At 41.4% G+C, this 21,197-nt stretch overlaps 1 protein-coding gene across 1 annotated transcript in view; it reads right to left on the bottom strand.

Annotated features, from left to right (window-relative positions):
• Positions 1–21,197, bottom strand: part of LOC119856195 — a 118,999-nt gene that overhangs the window by 32,435 nt on the left and 65,367 nt on the right. Inside the window, exons 9-10 of the mRNA XM_038403426.2 lie at positions 9,596–9,750; positions 8,938–9,015 (exon numbers count right to left, since the gene is read on the bottom strand). Of these exons, the coding sequence (XP_038259354.1) occupies positions 8,938–9,015; positions 9,596–9,750 (233 nt within the window). The remainder of the gene's footprint in view (positions 1–8,937; positions 9,016–9,595; positions 9,751–21,197) is intronic.

The raw sequence follows: 21,197 nt of genomic DNA, 5'->3' as shown, positions 1-21,197 counted from the left end.
AGTTCTGCTCTTGTGGAGGAGTTCAGTGTACAGGATGGATGGCTCTCAGGGAATAAGGTAGCTATTTAATATCTCTTTTTATCCTCATTATTCAATGTGTGGCCCTTACCTTATTCACTGTGAACTACTGAAATGCTGCATTGAATACAGAATTATTAGTTTTCTCCTAGGGGTTTCTATATTGCTCATCACTGTAGAATACTAGAGCTTCACAAACATTAATTAATTTATCTTTGCAACTCCCTGGGAGACAAGAGAACACTATCATCCCCATTTTACAGACAGGGAAACTGAGACAAAGATAAAGTGATTTCCCAAAAGCCACAAAGTAAATCAGTGGCAGAGCAGGGCAAACATTAGAACTCAGTACCTCCTGGCTCCTAACCTTTTGCTCCCTAGACCAGGGGTGGGCAAATTGTGGCCCGCGGGCCGGATCCAACCCCTCAGGGCTTTGGATCCGGCCCGCGGGACTGCCCCCCACCATGGTGCCGCAGGCCCCGCGCCGCTCTCAAAAGCGGCCAGCACCACGTCCCTGGGGCCCGGGTGTGGGGAGGGGGCAGAGGGCTCCGTGTGTTGCCCTTGCCTCCAGGCACCCCCCAACACAGTTCCCATTGGCCAGGAATGGGGAACCGCGGCCAATGGGAGCTTCGGGGGAGGTACCTGGAGGCATGGCAAGGGCAGCACGCGGAGGACATGGTGCCGGATGCTTCCCAGAGCAGTGCGACACGGGGCCAGGGCGGGCAGGCAAGGAGCCTGCCCTGGCCCCAGTGCATGCTGCTGCCACGCTCAAACCCCTCCTGCCCTCTAACTTCCTGCCTACACCTTGCACCCCTCCTGCACCCCAACCCTCTGCCCTGAGCCCCATGCCACACCCTACACCCCAACTCCCTGCCCTGAGTCCCGTGTCGCACCCTGCACCCCTCCTGCACCCCAAACCCCTGCCCTGAGCCCCCTCCTGCACTCCACACCCCTTCTGCACCCAAACCCCCTTCCCTGAACCTCCTCATACACCCCATACCCCTCCAGCACCCCAACCCCTTGCCCCTGCCCTGCATACAATTTTCCCACCCAGATGTGGCCCTCGGCCCAAAAAGTTTGCCCACCCCTGCCCTATACCATGTTGCCTTACTGCCAGAGATGCCAAGCTCCCACTGACCTTAGCTGCAGCTGTGTGTACTCTGCACTTCTGTAAATCAGGTTCCAGGTGACTCAAATTGGGCACCCAAAAATGTGGCCAACTGTGAAAAGTTTGGTTTAAGTGAATTGTCTAGAATCACATAGGAACTCTGTGGCAGAGGCAGGGATAGACTCCAATTCTCCAGAGTAGCATTCAGCTGTCTTACCCACAAGACTATCCTTTCTCTTCTCACAGTCTTCTGCCTTCCAATACAGAACCCCTGCTACACAACCCACACCTCCGTGTGTAGGAGATGGAGCCCCCCTTGGTGGTACCACCAGACTCAGAGACTTCCTGAGTTATGTTCAGAGGGACTGGATGGGCCCCGTGGCACTCAGCCAGTGCATGAGGTTGCCCACCCTGCATGTTCTCTGTTGTGTGCTTCAGGAGATGAGGGCAGCCTTGCCTTCTGCTTCTCTTGCTTTCTTTGAGCCCTCTGGAACTTGTCATCAGGACCCTGCCCCATGGGCCACCTATTCTGCCTCCAAACTGCACCCAAAGACTATTGGTACACTCTCCTGTGTCACACTATCCACTCCCTTGCCTTCATGTCCTTCCCCGATACCAAGTGGCAATACCTGTTGCCATCTGATAAGGCCTAAACTGGAGCAGTGTGTCCAGTTCTGGGATGACACATCAGGAAAGTTTTAAAAAAAGTCCAAAGTACAGCAACAAAAATGATTAAAGGTCTAGAAAACATGACCTATAAGGGAAAGATTGAAAAATTTGGGTTTGTTTAGTCTGGAGAAGAAAAGACTAAGGGGGGGACACAATAACAGTCTTCAAATACATATAATATTGTTATAAAGAGGAAGGAGATAAATTGTTCTCCTTAATCACTGGGACAAGAGAAATAGTAATGGGTTTAAATTGCAGCAAGGGAGATTAAGGTTAGACATTAGGAAAACCTTCCTAACTGTAAAGGGAGTTAAGCACTGGAACAAATTACCTAAGGAGGTTGTGGAATCTCCATCACTGGAAGTTTCTAAGAACAGGTTAGACAAACACCTGCCAGGGATTGTCTAGATAACACTTACCATGTCTGAGTGCAAGGGACTGGACTAGATGACCTACTGAGGTCCCTTTCAGTCCTATATTTCTATTATTCTCTGAGGAGGGTGAGGAACCCTTGTGGGCCAGTCTGTACTACACTCTGGTTCCACAGCTCACCAGGAATGTTAGCTGGTGCTCCTCCATGGATCTGTAAGCATGGGCGTGTACTTGGCGTGGTTCACGAATTCCCCCGACACCTCTTCTTTTTATGGTATGAGGAGACCCTGCCAGACATCTATGTAGAGTGCATCAGGTTGCAGCCCTTCTTCAACTCTTCCAGAACCTCATCCTGAAATTCCACCTGAACTTTCCCCCTCACTTGTTTATCCTAGCACATCCTATCCACTGCCCCACTGAGTTGGCACAGCTCCCCCTTAACCTCCTCCTGGTGCTGGCCAACATGGCCATCCTTCACACCAGAAGGAGGAGGCTGCACAGTGGGGATGCTCTGCAACTGTGAGGCCTATTTCCAGCCTCTTGTCCACTCACATCTCTGGACAGAGTTCCTCTGGCTGTTGTCCACTGACTGCTTATACACCTTTGAGTAGTGGGTGCTGTTGGGGGGGGGTCTCTGCTCGGTGTCCCACTCTGGATTCCTGATTTTTAACCTTTAACCATCAACTCACACCCCTACTTTTTCATTTATTTTCTTTAGTATTTACTTGTGAACTAGGCTTCTCTCCCTCATTTGAATTGGTGGGCCTTTAGCTTTAGGCAGGCCTAGGCCTGCCATCTCCCCACAATCACAGTAGGTACACACCTTCCAAATTCTGCAACTGCACAGAGATCCTATAGAAAACCACCTCATTCACTAGACAACCTGCTTCAGTCTCTGTGTACTGAATGGGGCTTGGGTCTTATGGAAACAATTATATGTGGTCTTAATTAATGGGGGCTGTGGGTGTACAGCCTCCCTAAAAAGCAGGCTCCAAAAATATAACTGGTTGAAACCTGCTGATGAGATTTTTGGCCACAGCATGGTGCCTATTTCATTCTTAAAGAAACTGCATCATGCAGTCATTCTTCATAAAATCCACAGGGGCCATATAGACTGGATCAGGCATTTCATACTGTATAGGCACATTTACACAATAAAGTAATAGCTGGATTCTCTCAGTATGGGTCTGGGATACTGTAAAATGCTGAGCACCTTGTGAGATGTTGAGCTGCTCAAGTCATTAGGGAATTTAGCTCACTTGATCAGGTCCTATTCTTTTTCCTGTAGTATTCTTTTTTTTCACTTTATTTTTTGTTCCTACTTTCATTTTCATTCAGCATCTTTCCTTCTCTCTGGTACTTTTGAAATGTATTTTTGAGGTTCCTTTTGTACTACATTAATCCTCATTTTTGTTTTTTCTTGTCATGATATTTTTTGGGGGGGAGGGATTTCTTATTCTTTCTCTGCCTCTGATCCTGACCCTATAGGTTCATCCAGCTTTGCACCATCAGAGAAAATTCCCCCTCCTCTCTCTGTATGTTATACACCATGTTCCATCAGTTCTAAATGTCCAAAGAGACTGATATGTCTCCAATTAGTATTAAAATACAAATGTGTGTGGTTTGGATGAGATGGGGTTAACGTTGAGAGGAAGGTTTACTGCATGTTCTTTGGAAAGTGGTGAAGCAGCAGAGGGTGTGAGTAGGAAGGATTGTAAAGAAACTTTAATTACAGGATATAGATCCTGGCTGGCTTATAACTAAACATTTTGTTGCCCTAGGCAACCACCTGTTCGCAGTGTCTAAGACATCCAGCCTTAGATGTACAGACACTGCACCCAGAATGCTGTAGACAAATACTCAGTAAGACAACTCCTACTATGACTGTGAAATCTAGTTTGTTCTGTGAAATCAATGGGACCTGCAGAACTCTAGGCACTTACAAAAAGGGGTCTGGTATTCAATGTGGATTTTAGGTGCAAAACTTTAGGCACCCAAATTCAAACATTTTGGCCAAGGATCCTCTTAAAACTATTATTAAAGATACTGCTGTCACTCTGCAAGTCTGAAAGAGACTATTATTGGGATTGTATGTTTATTCTTATTACAAATATCTTGTCATTAGCATCTCCACCAACAGTTGGGCTAGAGGTTTTTGAAACTACATTAAAAAATGTCTCTTAGCAGCTGGATTACACCTATTTCTTTAAAAACCCCAAAATTCTATATACCATGAGCTCACTTCTTCCCTCAGAAATGGTCTGTAGAGCCAGAGCCTCATCAATGTAAATCAGGATAGTTCCACTGACTTCAATCCACACAAGCTAAGGATATGGTCCATTACGCACAACTCCGACTGACTACACTTATGTCCTGTGTTGTGCTGTTTTAGTTTAATTGACAGGACTGTGAGATACCAAGAAAGAAAGGGTACATGAAGGCTTAACAATTTATTGTTTAAAGACACTTTATATGTCATTCTAAGTATGAATGCAGTCAGACAGATTAAAATAACAGACAACATTTAGGCTTCCTGCTAACTTTGAGACTGCATGATTTATTCATTGAAGGAAATCAAATAGATGGGCAAGGTTTATTGTGTTTCCATAATTCTAATTCATGCTCATATACTTTGCAGAGCATGTTGAAGATCTCCTCTGTGGCCAATGTGGCAAACAATCACCACCATTTTTTGTTCTCAAAGAAAGCACTTTTTGAAGTCATCTCTCTGAAGACACGCAACATGGAGCACAATTCGTGAATAATGAAAAAAATCAGTATTCACTGAAAATAGAAGCAGCACTGGCATTATGTCTCATCCAATGCTATTTCTTCAGAGTGTCATTTAGGTCATCCTTACTAATAAATAACCCATACACTGTATTCTCACTGGCACAGTTAACACTGGGCTTCAAATTGCTGAAAACTGATGCAATGTAACCATTGCTGGCAATTCGTAGAAAAAGTCTCTACTCTGAGGGCAAATTGCCATAAACTTTTAAGAAATCATCTTTTGTGAGCTAAGGATCTTGTGCAATAGAAGATACCTTTGCAGCCCTGCAAATCTGTAGATATCTGCTTTATATCCACAGATATCCATGGACCATGTTTGCGGATCATTGATTGGACGCAGATACAAATTTTGTGTCTGCACAGTGCTCTAGATATCTCTTTTCTGGGTATGATTTTATATCATTTCCTTAAATTTAATGAGTTTTATGAGGATCCACACAAAAAAAAAACAAAAAACCCAGTACCAGCAGATCTATGTCAACTGGTTCCTGCATACCTGAAGCTATCTAAACTAACATCGATTTCATTATGTGATTTCTTTTGCAAGCAAGCTCAGTGGTAAAGAATTGCAGAGCTGCACTCATTATGGCCAAACTGTACAGTAGTTTTAGAGCTAAACGTGACTTTAGTGGGACTATATACATTCTGAAAGTTAGGCATTTGCTTAATTAACTTCGAATACTCTCTTCATGTATTCTCAAAAAGAAAAGGAGTACTTGTGGCACCTTAGAGACTAACAAATTTATTTGAGCATAAGCTTTCGTGAGCTACAGCTCACGATGAAGTGAGCTGTAGCTCACGAAAGCTTATGCTCAAATAAATTTGTTAGTCTCTAAGGTGCCACAAGTACTCCTTTTCTTTTTGAGAATACAGACTAACACAGCTGCCACTCTGAAACCTTCATGTATTCTGATTTCTTTTGACGAATGAACATGCCAAAGGCTTGATGTATAGGCCACCTTATAGTTACCCCCCTTATTCTGTTCCACAGTAATAATACTGCTAGAAGTGTGCACAGCACACAAAATGAAAACAGTCCTTTTCAATAAGAACTATTTGAAAGACAAACACAGAAAAGATGGGATATTATGGGATGCTTGGAGGAAGGACAGTTTTCACTTATTATACTGTAATAAGGCTGATCTTCTCCCCAGTTCCCAAAAGACACATTGCCACTTCCACAGCTCATTGACTGTTTCCTCTCCGGTAAAGAGGGTATGTCTTTTGGAGATGTCCATGACAAACCCTCTCCCTAAAGATTTTCAACTCCATCTGAATTCTTTGGGTCAAAAATTAAAACATAGGTGCTTAGAACTAGACTTCTAAGCTCACATTTAGAGTCCTAAATACTGTAAGTGACCTAACTTTCAGGGGCACTGAGTACCCACAATGCCCACTAATTTTAATGAGACTGTGCACTCAGTATTTCTGGAACTCAGGACAATAAATTCCAGTGCCTCAACATGCCCAGGTTTAGGCAGCTACATTTGAAAAGTTTGGCCTTTATTTCCACAACTTCTCTCCTACTGATCCGACATGCTTCAATTCTATAATTGAGAAAAGCTTGATTGTGCCTTTTTCCAATGCAGCTAAACAGTGGAGTAAGGCTCCTCCCTCACCCTGCATAGTACTCTCCCAAGTTGCCCTTTCAAGTGTGAGGGAATAGTAGAGGCTGTGAACCCAAATTCCCTGCAAACAAGTGGGCAGCAAGTGGAGGAGCCATGACTCTATGCCCAAATTCTAGTCATTGTTGCATGAGGGAGCAAGTATGTTGCACCTCAAAAAGGAGTGAAGTAAATTACTCCCTGCCTGCAGATGCAAGAGAGGAGTCTAGGGAGCCACTGAATCACAATTTCTTCATGAAAGCGGCAAAGAGTCCTGTGGCACCTTGTAGACTAACAGACATATTGGAGCATAAGCTTTCATGGGTGAATACCCACTTCATCGAATGCAATACGTATGTTAGTCTATAAGGTGCCACAGGACTCTTTGCCGCTTTTACAGATCCGGACTAACACGGCTACCCCTCTGATACTTAATTTCTTCATGGCGTTTCTCCTGGACATGGTGCTGCTATACAATGCCCCAAATTTAGGACTGAGGTTCAGCATAGCTCTTAGGTAGAAAACAATATCCACTTGACTTGCCATTTAATTTCTTTATGCAAATTCATACTCTAAAGAGCTAGGACTCAGTCTCAGGCCCTGGATGCAGTGGCTTTGCAAAAAAGCAATCCATCAGATTTTCAGCCACTGCAGTTGCTGGTTACAGGTGGCATAGCTTAAAGCAGCACTGAGACAGCTCTAAGTTATGCCAGGGCCATTTGAGTGCCCAGGATCGGAGAGAAGAAAGTGACCATGGGGCTACCTTTCCACTCTTTCCTTCATCAAACTGCACATACTATAAACTCACTTTTCACAGTTCAGGACTAAGCCCTTAGAATTCACCCAAAAAAATCTGAGTGGCTGCCTGGGTTATTATGTTGTCTGCCTCCTGATTAGTCAAACCAAGTTCTGCTTAAAAATCATCTCCAACGCAATTCAGCAGAAACCTACATAAACATCTCAGTTGACTTCATTCACCATGATATTTTCATTTCTTCCCTGAGCAAAACATCTGAGGAATTAGAACTACCCACAGATTGTAAACAAAACCATAGGTCTCAGCTGGCTGGGTTTATTCATCCTCTGAGTCATGCTTGTTAGCAATAACAAATGGAATGTCAGAAACACAATAAAACTAGATTTTCATGTTTTATGATTCCATGTATTAGAAGGAGTCCAATAACAAGCGAGCAAGACCGTCTCAAAGTACCTCTTTTTCTAGGTAGGGAAAAAAATATCACAATTTATGCCCCTGATCTTTTTTATTTATTGCTTGCACAGCCAAGATTTGCTTTTATTGCTCAGTGGCACATGTCTTATACCTTATTGCTGAAATAGGTAATGTAAAAAAATTATTTTTCATTAGCTGCAATAGGTTCCCAACAGATTTATTATCTATTCCTAATCTTTATTTTTAATTACAAATGTTTAGCAAAGAGTCTGTATTCAGTTATTTACAGAATTATCCCATTACCTCTCACTCCTTCACAAAATGATGTGCTACCTCCTACAAACTTCATGTTCACTCCGATGCTTACTTAAAGCTTACTATGAAATCTCCTCTTATCTCCTTTCAATCTACTGCCATCAAAGGGCTTGAGCATGATGCCCAATACATATTCTCACACATCCGATGAAGTGAGCTGTAGCTCACGAAAGCTTATGCTCTAATAAATTTGTTAGTCTCTAAGGTGCCACAAGTACTCCTTTTCTTTTTGCGAATACAGACTAACACGGCTGCTACTCTGAAACAAAACTTTGTTAGCTTTGAGTTAAGGTTGTTAGACTGTGTATAAACCAACACAAATTCTGTAAAGCACACAAAGAAGCAATTGCGTCGTTCAGTCTCTCTTCCACGCTCCATTCATCAGCTCCCCTTCTCAACCCTAGTTACCTCCCTTACATTCCTTACAGCCCATAAATTTCCACCCTCATCCTGAACAAAAGGAGCAGACTTATGTCTTAAATCTAAGAGTATGATTATTGGTTATATGTTCAGGTATTTTTACATATGTTGTAACTGGTTATGTGTTGGTGCATTGTGTTCAGGTGGTTTGATCATATACCATATAAATATAGTCAGAGTTAAGGTTGTATTTTGATTTTTCAGGATGAGCATAGCAGGAAGTGCAAGGAAGGAAGGTGAGCCACTGTAGTGAATGGATACAAGGGAAATAACTATTCTTAACTCTGACCCATGTCAGGTGACTAGGACCAGTATCTTTACTAGCACTCCTGTGTGTTGCATCTTTATTAAAACTATGTTGCCAGAAGAGTAACAACTGTTAGCCATTAACAAACCAAAGAATAATAGTATAACTACCACAAAATGTTAATATCTCAGTGCAGGATCATTGTGTGAATATAAATTACCTTTTCCCATGCTTTTCAACCAAGGCATTTATAGCATCATCTGTCAGCTGGCATCCATTAGCAGAAAGGCTCTGGAGGCTGAAATGTAAAATGCCAGTTATTTCTCTATATTTAAAAAAATCATCCATAGTTTAAATCCATCAGCTTCAAAGAAGTTTCACCACACTTGTATTTGTCCTGTTGCCCTTCTGACGCTTAGGAGACATAAAGGGGCTGGAAACTGGCTGCATCTGTCCAGCAGAAAAATTCCATCTCAGAGGAACTCCCAAATTATACAAGTGTGCTGGCTCCCCCCTTGTCCCCAATGCAGGGAACAGTCAGGGACTTTTTTCAGCCAGGCAGGGAGGCGTCCATGGCAGAGCTCTGTTCTGTTACACCTATAGTGCCTGCATCAGTGGCACAAGTTAGAGCTGCTAGGAAGAAACTCTAACTCTACCAAGGTTGTGGCTTGACCTGGGAACCAGAGCTGGAACCCACTCCTGGCCTCCTTCAATTCCTCCACACTGAGCAGAGCTTTGGCACAGAAGTGAATCATGCCCAATGAATACAACTGATCTTTTTCATTACTTTGCACAGATAAGCAGATCCACAGGAGGAATGTATACCTATTGCTGTAAAGCAAACAGGTGGAGAGGTAGGGAGGTGTAAAGTGTTTTACCTTAAAGAAGCTTCTGCTAGAACAATGACCCCTAAATCAGTAGCCCCTGTCCAGCTTATATCCACGGATATCAGCTGGCTGCAAAAGGTGCTTGCATGGAGAAGAATTGTGTCCCCTTGCAATCTAGGACCACTGCAGCTTGTTATGTTCAATTCCTGGGTGAACAAAGAATAAAATAACTGCAGTGCAGAACAACTTTAAATAATGACTACAGCTTGTAGAAGTTTGCCTTCCAAACGACGAACTGGGTACAATCTCTGTCTTCGTTCATTGTTATTTTTCCATGTACCTTCTCATTTTCATATATTTTTACACACACACACACACACACACACACACAGACTCTATTATATTGAGGGCCAGATTTTTAATGGGCCTCTAACAGAGCCCGTGCAATATACAAGGTGCATGCATTTGCAAACACAACTGTGGACTTTTGCAGGTGGGAATGGACACCCCCAAGATACTGTTGGTAAGTCTTTAGAGTCCACCTTGACTACTCAGGATTCAACTCCGTAAGGTATGGCACACCCAAAATTTTAACTGACCGTGGCTTGCTTTTACTTTACTAACTTCATTGTGAGTTGAAGACATTCAGTATGTTATAGCAGGTTTCAGAGTAGCAGCTGTGTTAGTCTGTATTCGCAAAAAGAACAGGAGTACTTGTGGCACCTTAGAGACTAACAAATTTATTTGATGCATCCGATGAAGTGAGCTGTAGCTCACGAAAGCTTATGTTCAAATAAATTTGTTAGTCTCTAAGGTGCCACAAGTACATGTTATAGCAGACACTCAGCACTTTGCAGGGTTGGTCTCTTAGTGACCAAGGCCCATACCACTCATATTTGATTGGCCTGATTTTTTTTAACCGTGTCTTAAAGAAAAACTATTCCTTTTAAAGTATATGCAGAAAAGATCAATTTTTTCTTTAAGTCACCGTTATTTAAGAAAAACGATAATGTTGCAGCCTCACAAGGCATAGGTTTATGGACTTTGCTACACACCTTGAGTACTGTCAACCTCAAATATTCAAAAATCAAGAATCAGGTCCCAAAATAACATGACTGGCTTTAAAATAATGAAATTTTAAAAATAATAAAGTTGAGATTCTTTATATTTGCCTTCTGGTTTCTGAGCCTTTAGTGTTCCCATTTTCAAGATTTTCTCAGCAACCAAGAGGATGATAAACTTATTTTCTTTTTTACATGAGAGCTGACATCTCACATAATCAATGGACCGCAAGAGGGGGTTTTAAGAAAAACACCAAAAAATGAAAGATTGGACATGAAAATTACAAAAATTGGCAACATTGTAGTGACAGATTAGTGTATGTCTGCAGATGTCTATATTGGTTGGCAACTCCATTTTGTATATTGCACTGTGCCTTCACTTTTGCCTCTTAATCTCCATAATGGACTGGGATAACCGGGAGTTTTTAGCAGAGTCTCTGTGTGCCACTAGCTGTAGGTTAACAACGGCGAGCATCAAGATTTATTAATCTGGATGATCTTCCATTCAAATGGAAGCACCTTAGACAAGTTTTTCCAATCTGGACTTCAGGTGGGCTGTCAACATATCACCTGAAAAGAGACTTGAAGCTGCTCTGAAAGGTCACCTCACAGAGGGACATAGAATTTTATAGAAAGACAAGTTTTGGTTTTAGCATGGGCACTCTCTCACTGTCTCAAACAAGAAGACAACACTGGGTAAGAGAAGGAAGAGACGAGGATCCTGGGACCCTGAAAAAAAGAACCAAAACACAAAGGGTCCTGGAGTTGTGAGGACACTGGAAGCAGGAATTTCCATGCAGGTGTTTGTTATTTTCCCATAGATCTGTATATCTCTTGTGCTTTGTCTTTGAGTAAAGTGTTTAGGAATTGTTTTGTGATAGCTGTCTCTCCCTTAGTTTAACTGTCATGTACTCTCTGAAGGATGAAACAGTAATCCAGAGAGTCCACGGTTTCAGTAGAACTCTGAGAAGCATGCAATTGCTAATGAGAAGGCTTGGGAGGGCAATATTAATTTTAGGACCTGTGCTGTTGGCCTCCAGAGTCCCATATGTGAGGAAGGAGTGCTAGACAGAGGATCTGCATCCCAAGAATGTGTCTAGAACTACAGAGTTTATGACAGTGACTGGACTCTGCCCCAACCTAGCCAGCCTAAACTCAGGCGAAATCCAAGGTTTGGGTCTAATATAGTGGTATAGTGGTGAGCATCCACAAGGAGAGCTCTATTAGGATTGTAACAATTGTAACATATTCTAACCTAACATTTCTTTTTCTGAGATAAAGTACTGCTCCAGATTAAACAAATAATTTCAACACATGCTTAAAATTAAGTATGTGCTTAAGTGCTCTGCTGCACTGGGGCCTGGATCCTACAAGGCTTACATGCATTGATCTCCCCTGGGGCTTCAATGGGAGTGCAAAATCAGGTGTTAAATCTTTCTTTACAGCCATTACATCTCTGTAATCCTTACCAAGAGATATGAACTACATGAAGTTACTAATGTTCCTGCAATTATCTTTTGAGCTGTAATATGTATAGTTGTCCTGGAAAATAGCACGGTTTTGCCTCTGTTTTATACAACATAAATTTTTTCCATCAACTAACAAATATTATTTAGATTTCCTATTGCAGTTGTTCTCCCCTTCACATTCTGTTCCCTTCATAATTTATTTTTATGCAGTCAACTTTGAAGTACAGTCACAGTAATAATTGAAAAATAATTGTAAATGCCAAGAGCTTCATGACAGTGGATCCATTGAGTGAGTGCTGCAAATAATTTCATTATAAGATTCCTGTAGAACCTTCTGAAGTGAAAAGGAAAATCCACTTCTTGTCATGGGACCCCGATTGTCATTTAGTTGCCCTTTTTTTGACCCAAGTGACTTGTCAAATTTTGGGAGCTTTGTCTTCCAGTAGGGGGTAGAAACTGATGATCAAGTCTGTATTTTCTTTAATGCAATTTTGTTTATTTACAAGGAATGTGCCAGTCTTTGCTTCTCTGAACACAGGAGGAACCAGAAACAAAAGAATATTATTTTAGCTTATAGCTCCAACCCTCTTTAGTCAACCCCAGACCCCAAATACACACTCTCTCTCTCTAGTGTTTTCCAGGGTCATACACCGTGCTCACAGACAGCTGCTTGGCTTTCTTGCATTTTGGCTATCTCTTTCAGTGTTTTCACCCCAGTTAGTATTTTTCACACATAGACAAACATGGAATGGTAGGAGTAGAGAGGTCATGGAAGGGGCACCCCATAAGGCCACAACAGCAGCAGCTGATAAAAACAGATAGATGTATCATTTTATCATTCCAGTCACAGAGGAAAGGTAAAGACAAGTTTCAAAACTCCCCTCCCTTTGTCCCATAAAAATGTTTAATGAGACATGTTTATTGGCCTTTCATCTTTGCAACACCTCAGCACAGCACTGCCCTCCAGCCCAGCCATAGTGAATATGGTCCACCATGGGCAAGGGGTGGAAGGAATTTCAGTTTCATGAAGCAATACAATTTTGGTCACTGGGCCACACAAGTAGTCAAGTGTGTTAAGAAACACATCAACTGCCAGCTATTATCTGTCCTTAGTGCAGATAAAATATTTTTGCGTAATGCATTATCTAAGTTTTAACAAGTTGCAAACCCTGTCCTAATATGACTGACTATTGCAGGAGGTGTGGAGAGACCTTGCTTTTCAGGTCGTTGCGTTATAGGAGGAGAAGATTGTTCAGCATTTCCCAACTCGTTCTTAAAGAATCATTACTTCTACCACTGTGCATTCACAAGAGTCAAGGATTTTTTCCTAGGATTGTATAAAAATCCCCAAACGGTCCCTGGCACCTCCCAATCGACCACCAAGCTTTAGCTACAGCCAAACCATTGACCCTTGAAATTACTAACTGTGTGGATTAAATGAATCTTTGAAAAACACCTCTAACGCTATCAGCTGTGATATGCTGGCGGGATCAAGGCTGCCAAGCCTCCAGCATTTCCCGTGAAACTCGTGGCAACCCTGTTACTCAGCTCACAGGCCTGTGGGCACAAAACATAGTCCCCCTCTCTCTGCCTCACCTCCCCCAGCTGGCAACAGGCCAATGTGGAGGTGGAAGGCCGAGAATGGGGCAGGTTCTGAGAAGGAACAGACTGGAGCCAAGGCTGAACAGGGGAGCTATTAGAACACTGAAGGCAATGAATATTGGCACTGTTTTCCACAGTCAGTGGTGCTTTTGGCAGATAACTCACTCCTGAGTGTAACAAAAGCACAGAGAGCTGCTACTGACATCCTGAAGCTGCCTAGGCCCATATGCTGCTAGCCAGTTTACTGCAATGGTACCTGCTGAACTTATCATGGAGTAGCATAGGAAAGTATCCTACATGGAGGAAGACATAAGGCAGCCAACCCTAGAAACTGCTGGAAGAAGATTGCAAAGTATCTTCACAAAAGTTTTATTGAGATCCCTTAGGAGGATACAAGGGATATCCCTATGTACATAAACAAACTGCCCACCTACACCCAACGGGGGAACGAAATGCACATGCAACCTCTGTTTTTGTACCACTACCTCTTCTCACATGATTAAAATAATGACAAGTTAATACCTATGTCTTGTTAACTTGGGGATGGGCTGGGGGCATCTTTAAATTTGAACATTGTAAGGAAAAACTGCATGCACACACTTATCCGAGTTTCCTTCCCTGTCATTGGGCTGGTCCATGCTTGGCTGCTGGAACTGGCTACACTGCGGTGGAGTCTTAAACAGGTCCCTGACTCGTGACATGGCTAGTGCCCCCCACCCTCCCAATCTTCTCCCTGCTCACTGCAGGAGTCTCTGTCTCGAGCTCCTCTAAGATATCCACGGTGATCTGCTGGGTGTTGGTGGGGGTCTCCATCAAGTATGGCAAGCAGTAGTAAAAGCAGTAGGTCTGTGGCTCAACATCAGATAGTTTTTTGGCCTTCCTGACCTCGTCTTATGCCTAGCACATCCTTAGTTTGAGTGGCACTACTGCTGATCACAGTTGCCAACTTTCATGAAGTAAATAGGCACCCCGACTTTCACAATATACCAAAAATCAAGCTAATCTCATTTCAAAACAAGACCAAAACAAGCCAATCCCTTAGAACCCCACCACAGTACGTGACTAGATCTCCCCGGCGTGCAGTCTGGGACTGTGGTGGGCCACTGTGCACCCCTGACTTTTTCCCCCCCGTTGCACCTGCTTGCCCTCGTTTGCCGGGAGCCGATCAAAAAAAAGCAGCAACAAGCTACAAGCAACAAGCCACACACCAAACACTAGCCAATGAGCAACTCACAAGCCAATTAACCCAAAAACAAACCCAATTTCTGCATTCATTTTTTTCACAGGTTTGGCATGTCTGCTGCTGATCTTTATCATCCCCCTTTGCCTGCATTTCCCATTCAATGTTTTCATAGATGTCGATGTTTCTCCGGCTGGTCTGTAGCTGTGCTTGCACAGTCTCTTCTCCTTACCGTCCCAGGAGAGCCCATAATTCATGTCTACTCCAGGATGGATCATGTCTAGTGCATGGAGCTGGCATAGTTGGTTGGGCAGTTGCACATAGCAAGGGAGAATTGCTAGATGTGCAAGTGGGCAATTAGTAAAAGGAATTTCAAAAATGTACAGGAAGTTTTAGTATGGGGAGAGACAGGGCAGTTTAGTTTCCAATTGTGACCCAAGCAGTCACTGTTGCAGGGAATGGGGCATTGTGGGACAACTGCTGAAGGACTGTTAGAATCAACATAGGTCATGCAGTGTCTACACTTGCATCTTATTGACCTCAGTAGATCAGATATGGCTTCATGCCATTCCAGGAGGCGGTTTTACTACTTTGCTGTAACAAAGCCATTATGTTAGCCGGTGATAAATTTGAGCATAGACAAACACACAAGTAGGTCGACACAAGGCAACCTATGTTCACCTATCTGTAGTGTACTCCAGGCCTAAGGGACAATCCATCTCCCCCTTAAGTCAATAGGAGCTTTTCCATTCACTTCTGTAGGAGCTGGATTGGGTCCTAAATGCAATTACATTAAATTGACAATAAGCAGAAGTTTCAGAAAACTAAAAAAAAATCATAGCCTAATTTCATAAAATTTAGATTTCTCAACAAAATGGCAATATTACTTATTATTGCTATTTTCTTATATTTTAAAATAAATCAAAACCTTCTGAATGCAAATAAATATGTTCAATGACTTGCTTTAGAAGAGTAGACTTGGTTCTATTAATTAATCTTAAACTTGTGGGAAAGGGTATGTAATTAAATAATTATTACACAAAAGGTGAATTACTACAGAAATTAACTGAATTATTTCCAGCAGTCTCATCTAATGGCATAAAATGTCAGAACACAATGTTTTCATTATGGAATACATGGCAGCAGTTCGGCAATAGTTCTGTCTCTGAAAAAGACTATTTATTTCATATCAGATGACATTTTATTTACTAGTTGCTATTTTGGGAGAATAGTTTTATTTGTTTATATGTTTGTTTCTGAAAGATTTATTTATATTATTGAGATGGTGCATGGTACAGTGTATTTATTTTATGGATCCAAATTTTCCTGATTATATATATAAAATTGAAATGATTGAGGAAATGTGTTCCTTCAGAATATATAGTATTATTGATAAACTGAAGTGGGAAGAATAAGTTGTATAGATCACTCTGAAACCATATCCTTAAGGGCCAAAATTTCAAATCTCAGAAGCCTGACACAAACATATATTCAAATTTTTCATGTGAGTAGATAAACACTTGCCCATGTAGATATTCTGTATTCCCATTGGCATCAGGGCCAAGATTTTACCCCCTTTCCACGTGCAAATGCCCTATGTGTACAAGAAAATATGGTATAAGGGAAGTGTACACTTTTGCAGGTTAAATCAGAGCTTATATTAGAAAGTCTGGCATGTGAGACAGCAATCCATACAAAAAGCAAAAATACATTCTGTGCACAGGCAAGTGACAGTTATTCATTCACAGATTCATAGAAAATACCAGAAGGGACAATTGTGATTATCTAGTCTGACTTCCTGCATAACAGAGGCCATAGGACTTCTCTGAATCAACTTCTGTTTGGAGTAGTCTCTTTTAGAAAAACATCCAATCTTATTTGAAAATGTCCAGTGATGGAGAATCCACCACCATCCTAGGTAAATTGTTCCAGTGGCTAAGACCCTCACTGTTAAAAATATGCATCTTATTTCCAGTCTGAATTTGTCTAGCTTCACCTTTCAGTCATTGGATCTTGTTATATCTGTGTCTGCTAAATTGAAGATCCCATTACCAAAGTTTTATTCCCCAACTAGGCCCCTATAGGATATGTCTACTCAGCATTTTGGAGCTAACGGGAGTGAGCCTCCCAGCCTGGATCAACAGATTTGAGCTAGGGGGGCTTGCACTAGCACTCTAAAAATAGCTGTACAGACAGCACTTGAAAGTTGTGGCTCAGGCTAGAGCTCAGGCTCTAAAGCTGAATGAGTGGGGTGGACTTCAGAGCCCAACTCCAGCCCAAACCACAACTTCAAAGTGCTGTCTACACAGCTATTTTTAGAGCACCAGTGTGAGCCCCACTAACCCAAGTTTGTCAACCTGGGCTGGAAGGTTTGCTCCCATGGGCTTCAAAATGTTGTGTAGGTATCCACATAGACTGTGATCCAGTAATCTTTTAACCTTCTCTTTGTAAGCTTATCTGTAAAATTATCAGTAACAATTTTAGGGTTTCTTCCAGGTCATTGACAAATATGTTAACTAGAGTAGGGCCAAGAATCAATCCCTACAGGACCCCATTAAAACCACACCACTTGATGATTCTCCATTTAGAATTACATTTTGAGATCTGTCAGTTAGCCAGTTTTTAATCCAATCTTTTTAATCTAATGTGTGTCAAGTTCCAAGACTTATTGAAAAATCAATATTAACAGTCCAGATAGCTCCTCAGCCAGTGCTTTTAAAACTCTCAGATGCAAATTATTCAGACCTGCTGATTTTAAAATGTTTAACTTTAGTAGATGCTGTTTAATATCTTCCTGAGTTACTGTTGGAAAGGAATGTTTCATTATCATCTTATGATATGAATATATTTTCTGTCTTCTTCCCAAATACAGAATAGCATTATTTATTTAACACTTCTGCCTCTTCCCTATTATTATTGACAATTTTACCATTTCAATCTAGTAAGGGACCAATACAATACCATGGTTAGAATGTTTTCTGTTTCTTTAGAACCATAGAACAGACAATTTATAACCAAGTGAAGGACTTTCCTCAGGTCTCCCTACACAAAAAATTGCTGTTTATGGTACAAAATATTTCCATATTGTGATGTTTCATGGCATACAAACAGAGTAGTAAAATAAAAAACAAATTCTCTTGCTGGAAGGTTACAACATAACGCTACTTTACTTCTGAGAATTCAGAACTATAACACACAAACCCCAAAACAGAGAAAAACAGGCTGCACCTTAAGGCAGAGAGGCACAGCTCATGCCACCCAGCTTTAAGCTGGCTGTCTGCAAACCGTCTCTGCTTGTACACTTTGCTCTTAGAACCCTCTAGTCTGCAAGCAGGTCCAGGGAACATTTCCCCTCCTCCCTGCTGTTAAAGCAATAACTTGCAATTCCAACATAGTCCTCAACACATCACACTTATAAACACCAAAATAAATCATGATGTATTAACAACTATGAACCACAGTACGTCACAATGTATGGCGGGGGGTAAGGGGGAACAACCATCCCCAATTTAAGACTTTTGATGCATCACAACCAGCGTGCCTAATATCTACCAGATCACATATTGGTGAATGTATTAAAATAATTATATGGATCGCTATGTGGATGTGAATACATTGTACAAAAATAAGACACAAATTGTGCAAAACACTGCCCAGTAATGCGTTAGGTGTCCCAAAACATGGTTCTCTGTTCCCCCCTGCCCTTTTTTATTTTTTAGGAATGAGCTTTTTGTGCCATATTAAAACAGATCACCACAAAAATTAAGGCCCCTGTTCAACAGTTAGGCACACGCTTAACTTCAAGCTCACCGTTCATTAAGTTCAACAGAACAGCAAAGACTACATGGCAGTCAGTCTCCTTTCTTACTAGTCTGATGAATCCATAGCAGCTAGGATACCGGTATATTCTTCAAAAAATGGATAAGTTTCATATGTGGAGATGAGCACTGAAATCTTTCAGTTGTGTCAATGGCAGCATTGGTGTAGTGCAGCACATAGCTTTGATGATCATAGGGTGTGACAAATTCTACCTTTTAGCCATGATGGTCACACAGTCATGGGTTTTGAGATCTTCTTGTGGCCCAGGGAATTTGAAGCAACATAGGTGAGAAGTTAAGGAGAGGCAGCGGGATGCTGCTAGCGTCAGGATCCCTGGGCCAGGACCTGGAGTAATGGGTGGGCCTGGCCCCCCACTCATCATTGGGGAAGTGGCTAGATGCTAGAACTGAGATCTTTCCACCACCCCTCCCTCCCCCTGGAAGGAGGAAAATATGGACAGTGACACGGCCAGAGGGCTGAGTCGTGGCGAAGACGCTGCAGTACTGAGACTGAGTCAGGTTTGCAGGCGACGATGACAGGTGAGGCACCACAAGGAGGTAGGGTTGCCAACCCTTCAGGATTGTCCTGGAGTCTCCATGAACTAAAGATGAATCTTTAATTAAAGACTATGTCATGTGATGAAACCTTCAGAAATACATTCCACCCAAATTGCCAACCTTACCTGGAAGGCACACCAGCTAGCAGAGCGAACCCTTGTGATAGCCAGCAGCAGGTGCCTCATTGGTGGGTGAACTCCATGACAGTGGCATGGTAACTATTATATTCAAAATGTTTCTTTGTTATCAAACATAGCCTTTATGTTAAAAAGCATAACAAGCACATACAACACTTGCATACACAATGCAAACCACTTCCATGACACTTAGGTGTGATTCTCATTCACACTAAGGCCCCTTTACATTGCTCTGGTCCCCTTTACACTGCGAAGTAGTGAATGAGAATCAAGTCCTCATTTTTTTTAATCCATACTTCCATTTTTTCCCCTGGTTACCATGACTACCCTGAGATTTTAACTGGAAATTGTCATTCTATAAGAGCTCTAAGGATGATGATTGTCTAAACCATCAGTTTTATCAGTAATTTAGGATGACCAAAGTATTGGCATTAGATACATTGGCCCTGATTATCCTCCCATTTACATTTGTGTAAAGCAAGAGTAATCCCATGAGACATTTAAAAGAAACTAATATATTACTCCATTCTCTACCTTATGCAAGAGACGTTTTGCTACTCAGACAGCAGACCTAACTAGATTTTTGGTTTCCAAAAATATATTTATCTTTGTCTTAAACTCATTTAACTATCTGCTTCCACATCACCATATGATAGAAAGGTCGAATCTAACAACTCCCTCAAAGAAGCAGCTTGCCCCTCATCTCTAGCCTGCACCTTTCCTTCTGGAAATACTAGTTGTTACACCTTTTTCTTGTAGGTACCAAATTGGTCTCCACTCTTTGTGTGATCCTTGCAGGTTCCTGAAAACCACAAAAAGTTCACATCATCACCTTCTTTGTTAACTCTTGAAAACTCTTAAAAAATATTCAAGGCAAAAACTATACATTTTGTAGCCTGGTGAATAAAATGATTTCCTTGCATTTAAGACACTGAGTAAAATCCTGGTTCGTCTATAGTTGATGGCAAAATTTCTACAGACTTCATCGGAGATAGGTTTGGGACATTGTAAAATCCTATTAGGGTTGCATTTTTATTCAACAGGTGTCTTCTCTTTACTATGAGCATTAAAAATATACTGCATCTGATTAAAAGTTTTGACTATCTCTTTGAAGAAAATTAAAATACATTGAATTATTAGGAATAATTTTCAAGAAGAACCACATACATTTGCATCTTGAAATAAAGATGGAATATCCTCTGCTATGCTTGTATAAAAAATATTATGTCATATTTATGGGGTAATATGGGCTCCCTCTGGTGGTTATTTTTCACTTGCATTTTTCGTTTTCCCTCACAAAAATATTGAGCATCCTTTAGGAATAAGTGGACTCCCTTGGTAAAGACAATTATAGAATCAAATCCTAGCAAGATAGGTTTTTTTATAAAATATATTATTCAGATCTATTTTTCCTTTATCTTTTATTTTAAAAAAATCATCATCAGAGCATTAATAATTAACAGGTGCAAAAACAGCCCATCTATATAAAGTTGTACTATATGATTTTTATATTTAATCAGACATGTTAGAAAAACTTGACTCATTTAAACTAAAGTCAATAGGGTACATTCAATCTGTAAGTATAAGGTAGCTCCAAAAAAAGCTATTTGATACTATTTTTCCTGCCTCATTCAATGCACAAGATGCATAGTCAATATTTTGTTTTGTCCTTGCTCAGTGTGTAACTCCCAAGCCTTATTCACTGCACACTATCCAAACCCTGTTCTGAAGACAGAATTCATTTCCTTATGAACTTCTGTATGGTTCTCATCACTATAATATGAGTGCTTCACAAACATTAATTTATTTATATTCACAACATCCCTAT

Source organism: Dermochelys coriacea, chromosome 5 (genome assembly GCF_009764565.3).
Source record: "Dermochelys coriacea isolate rDerCor1 chromosome 5, rDerCor1.pri.v4, whole genome shotgun sequence".
NCBI classification, from domain to species: domain Eukaryota; kingdom Metazoa; phylum Chordata; order Testudines; family Dermochelyidae; genus Dermochelys; species Dermochelys coriacea.
The sequence above is the reverse complement of the archived record's forward strand: the minus strand, read 5'-3'. Positions and strand labels throughout refer to the sequence as shown.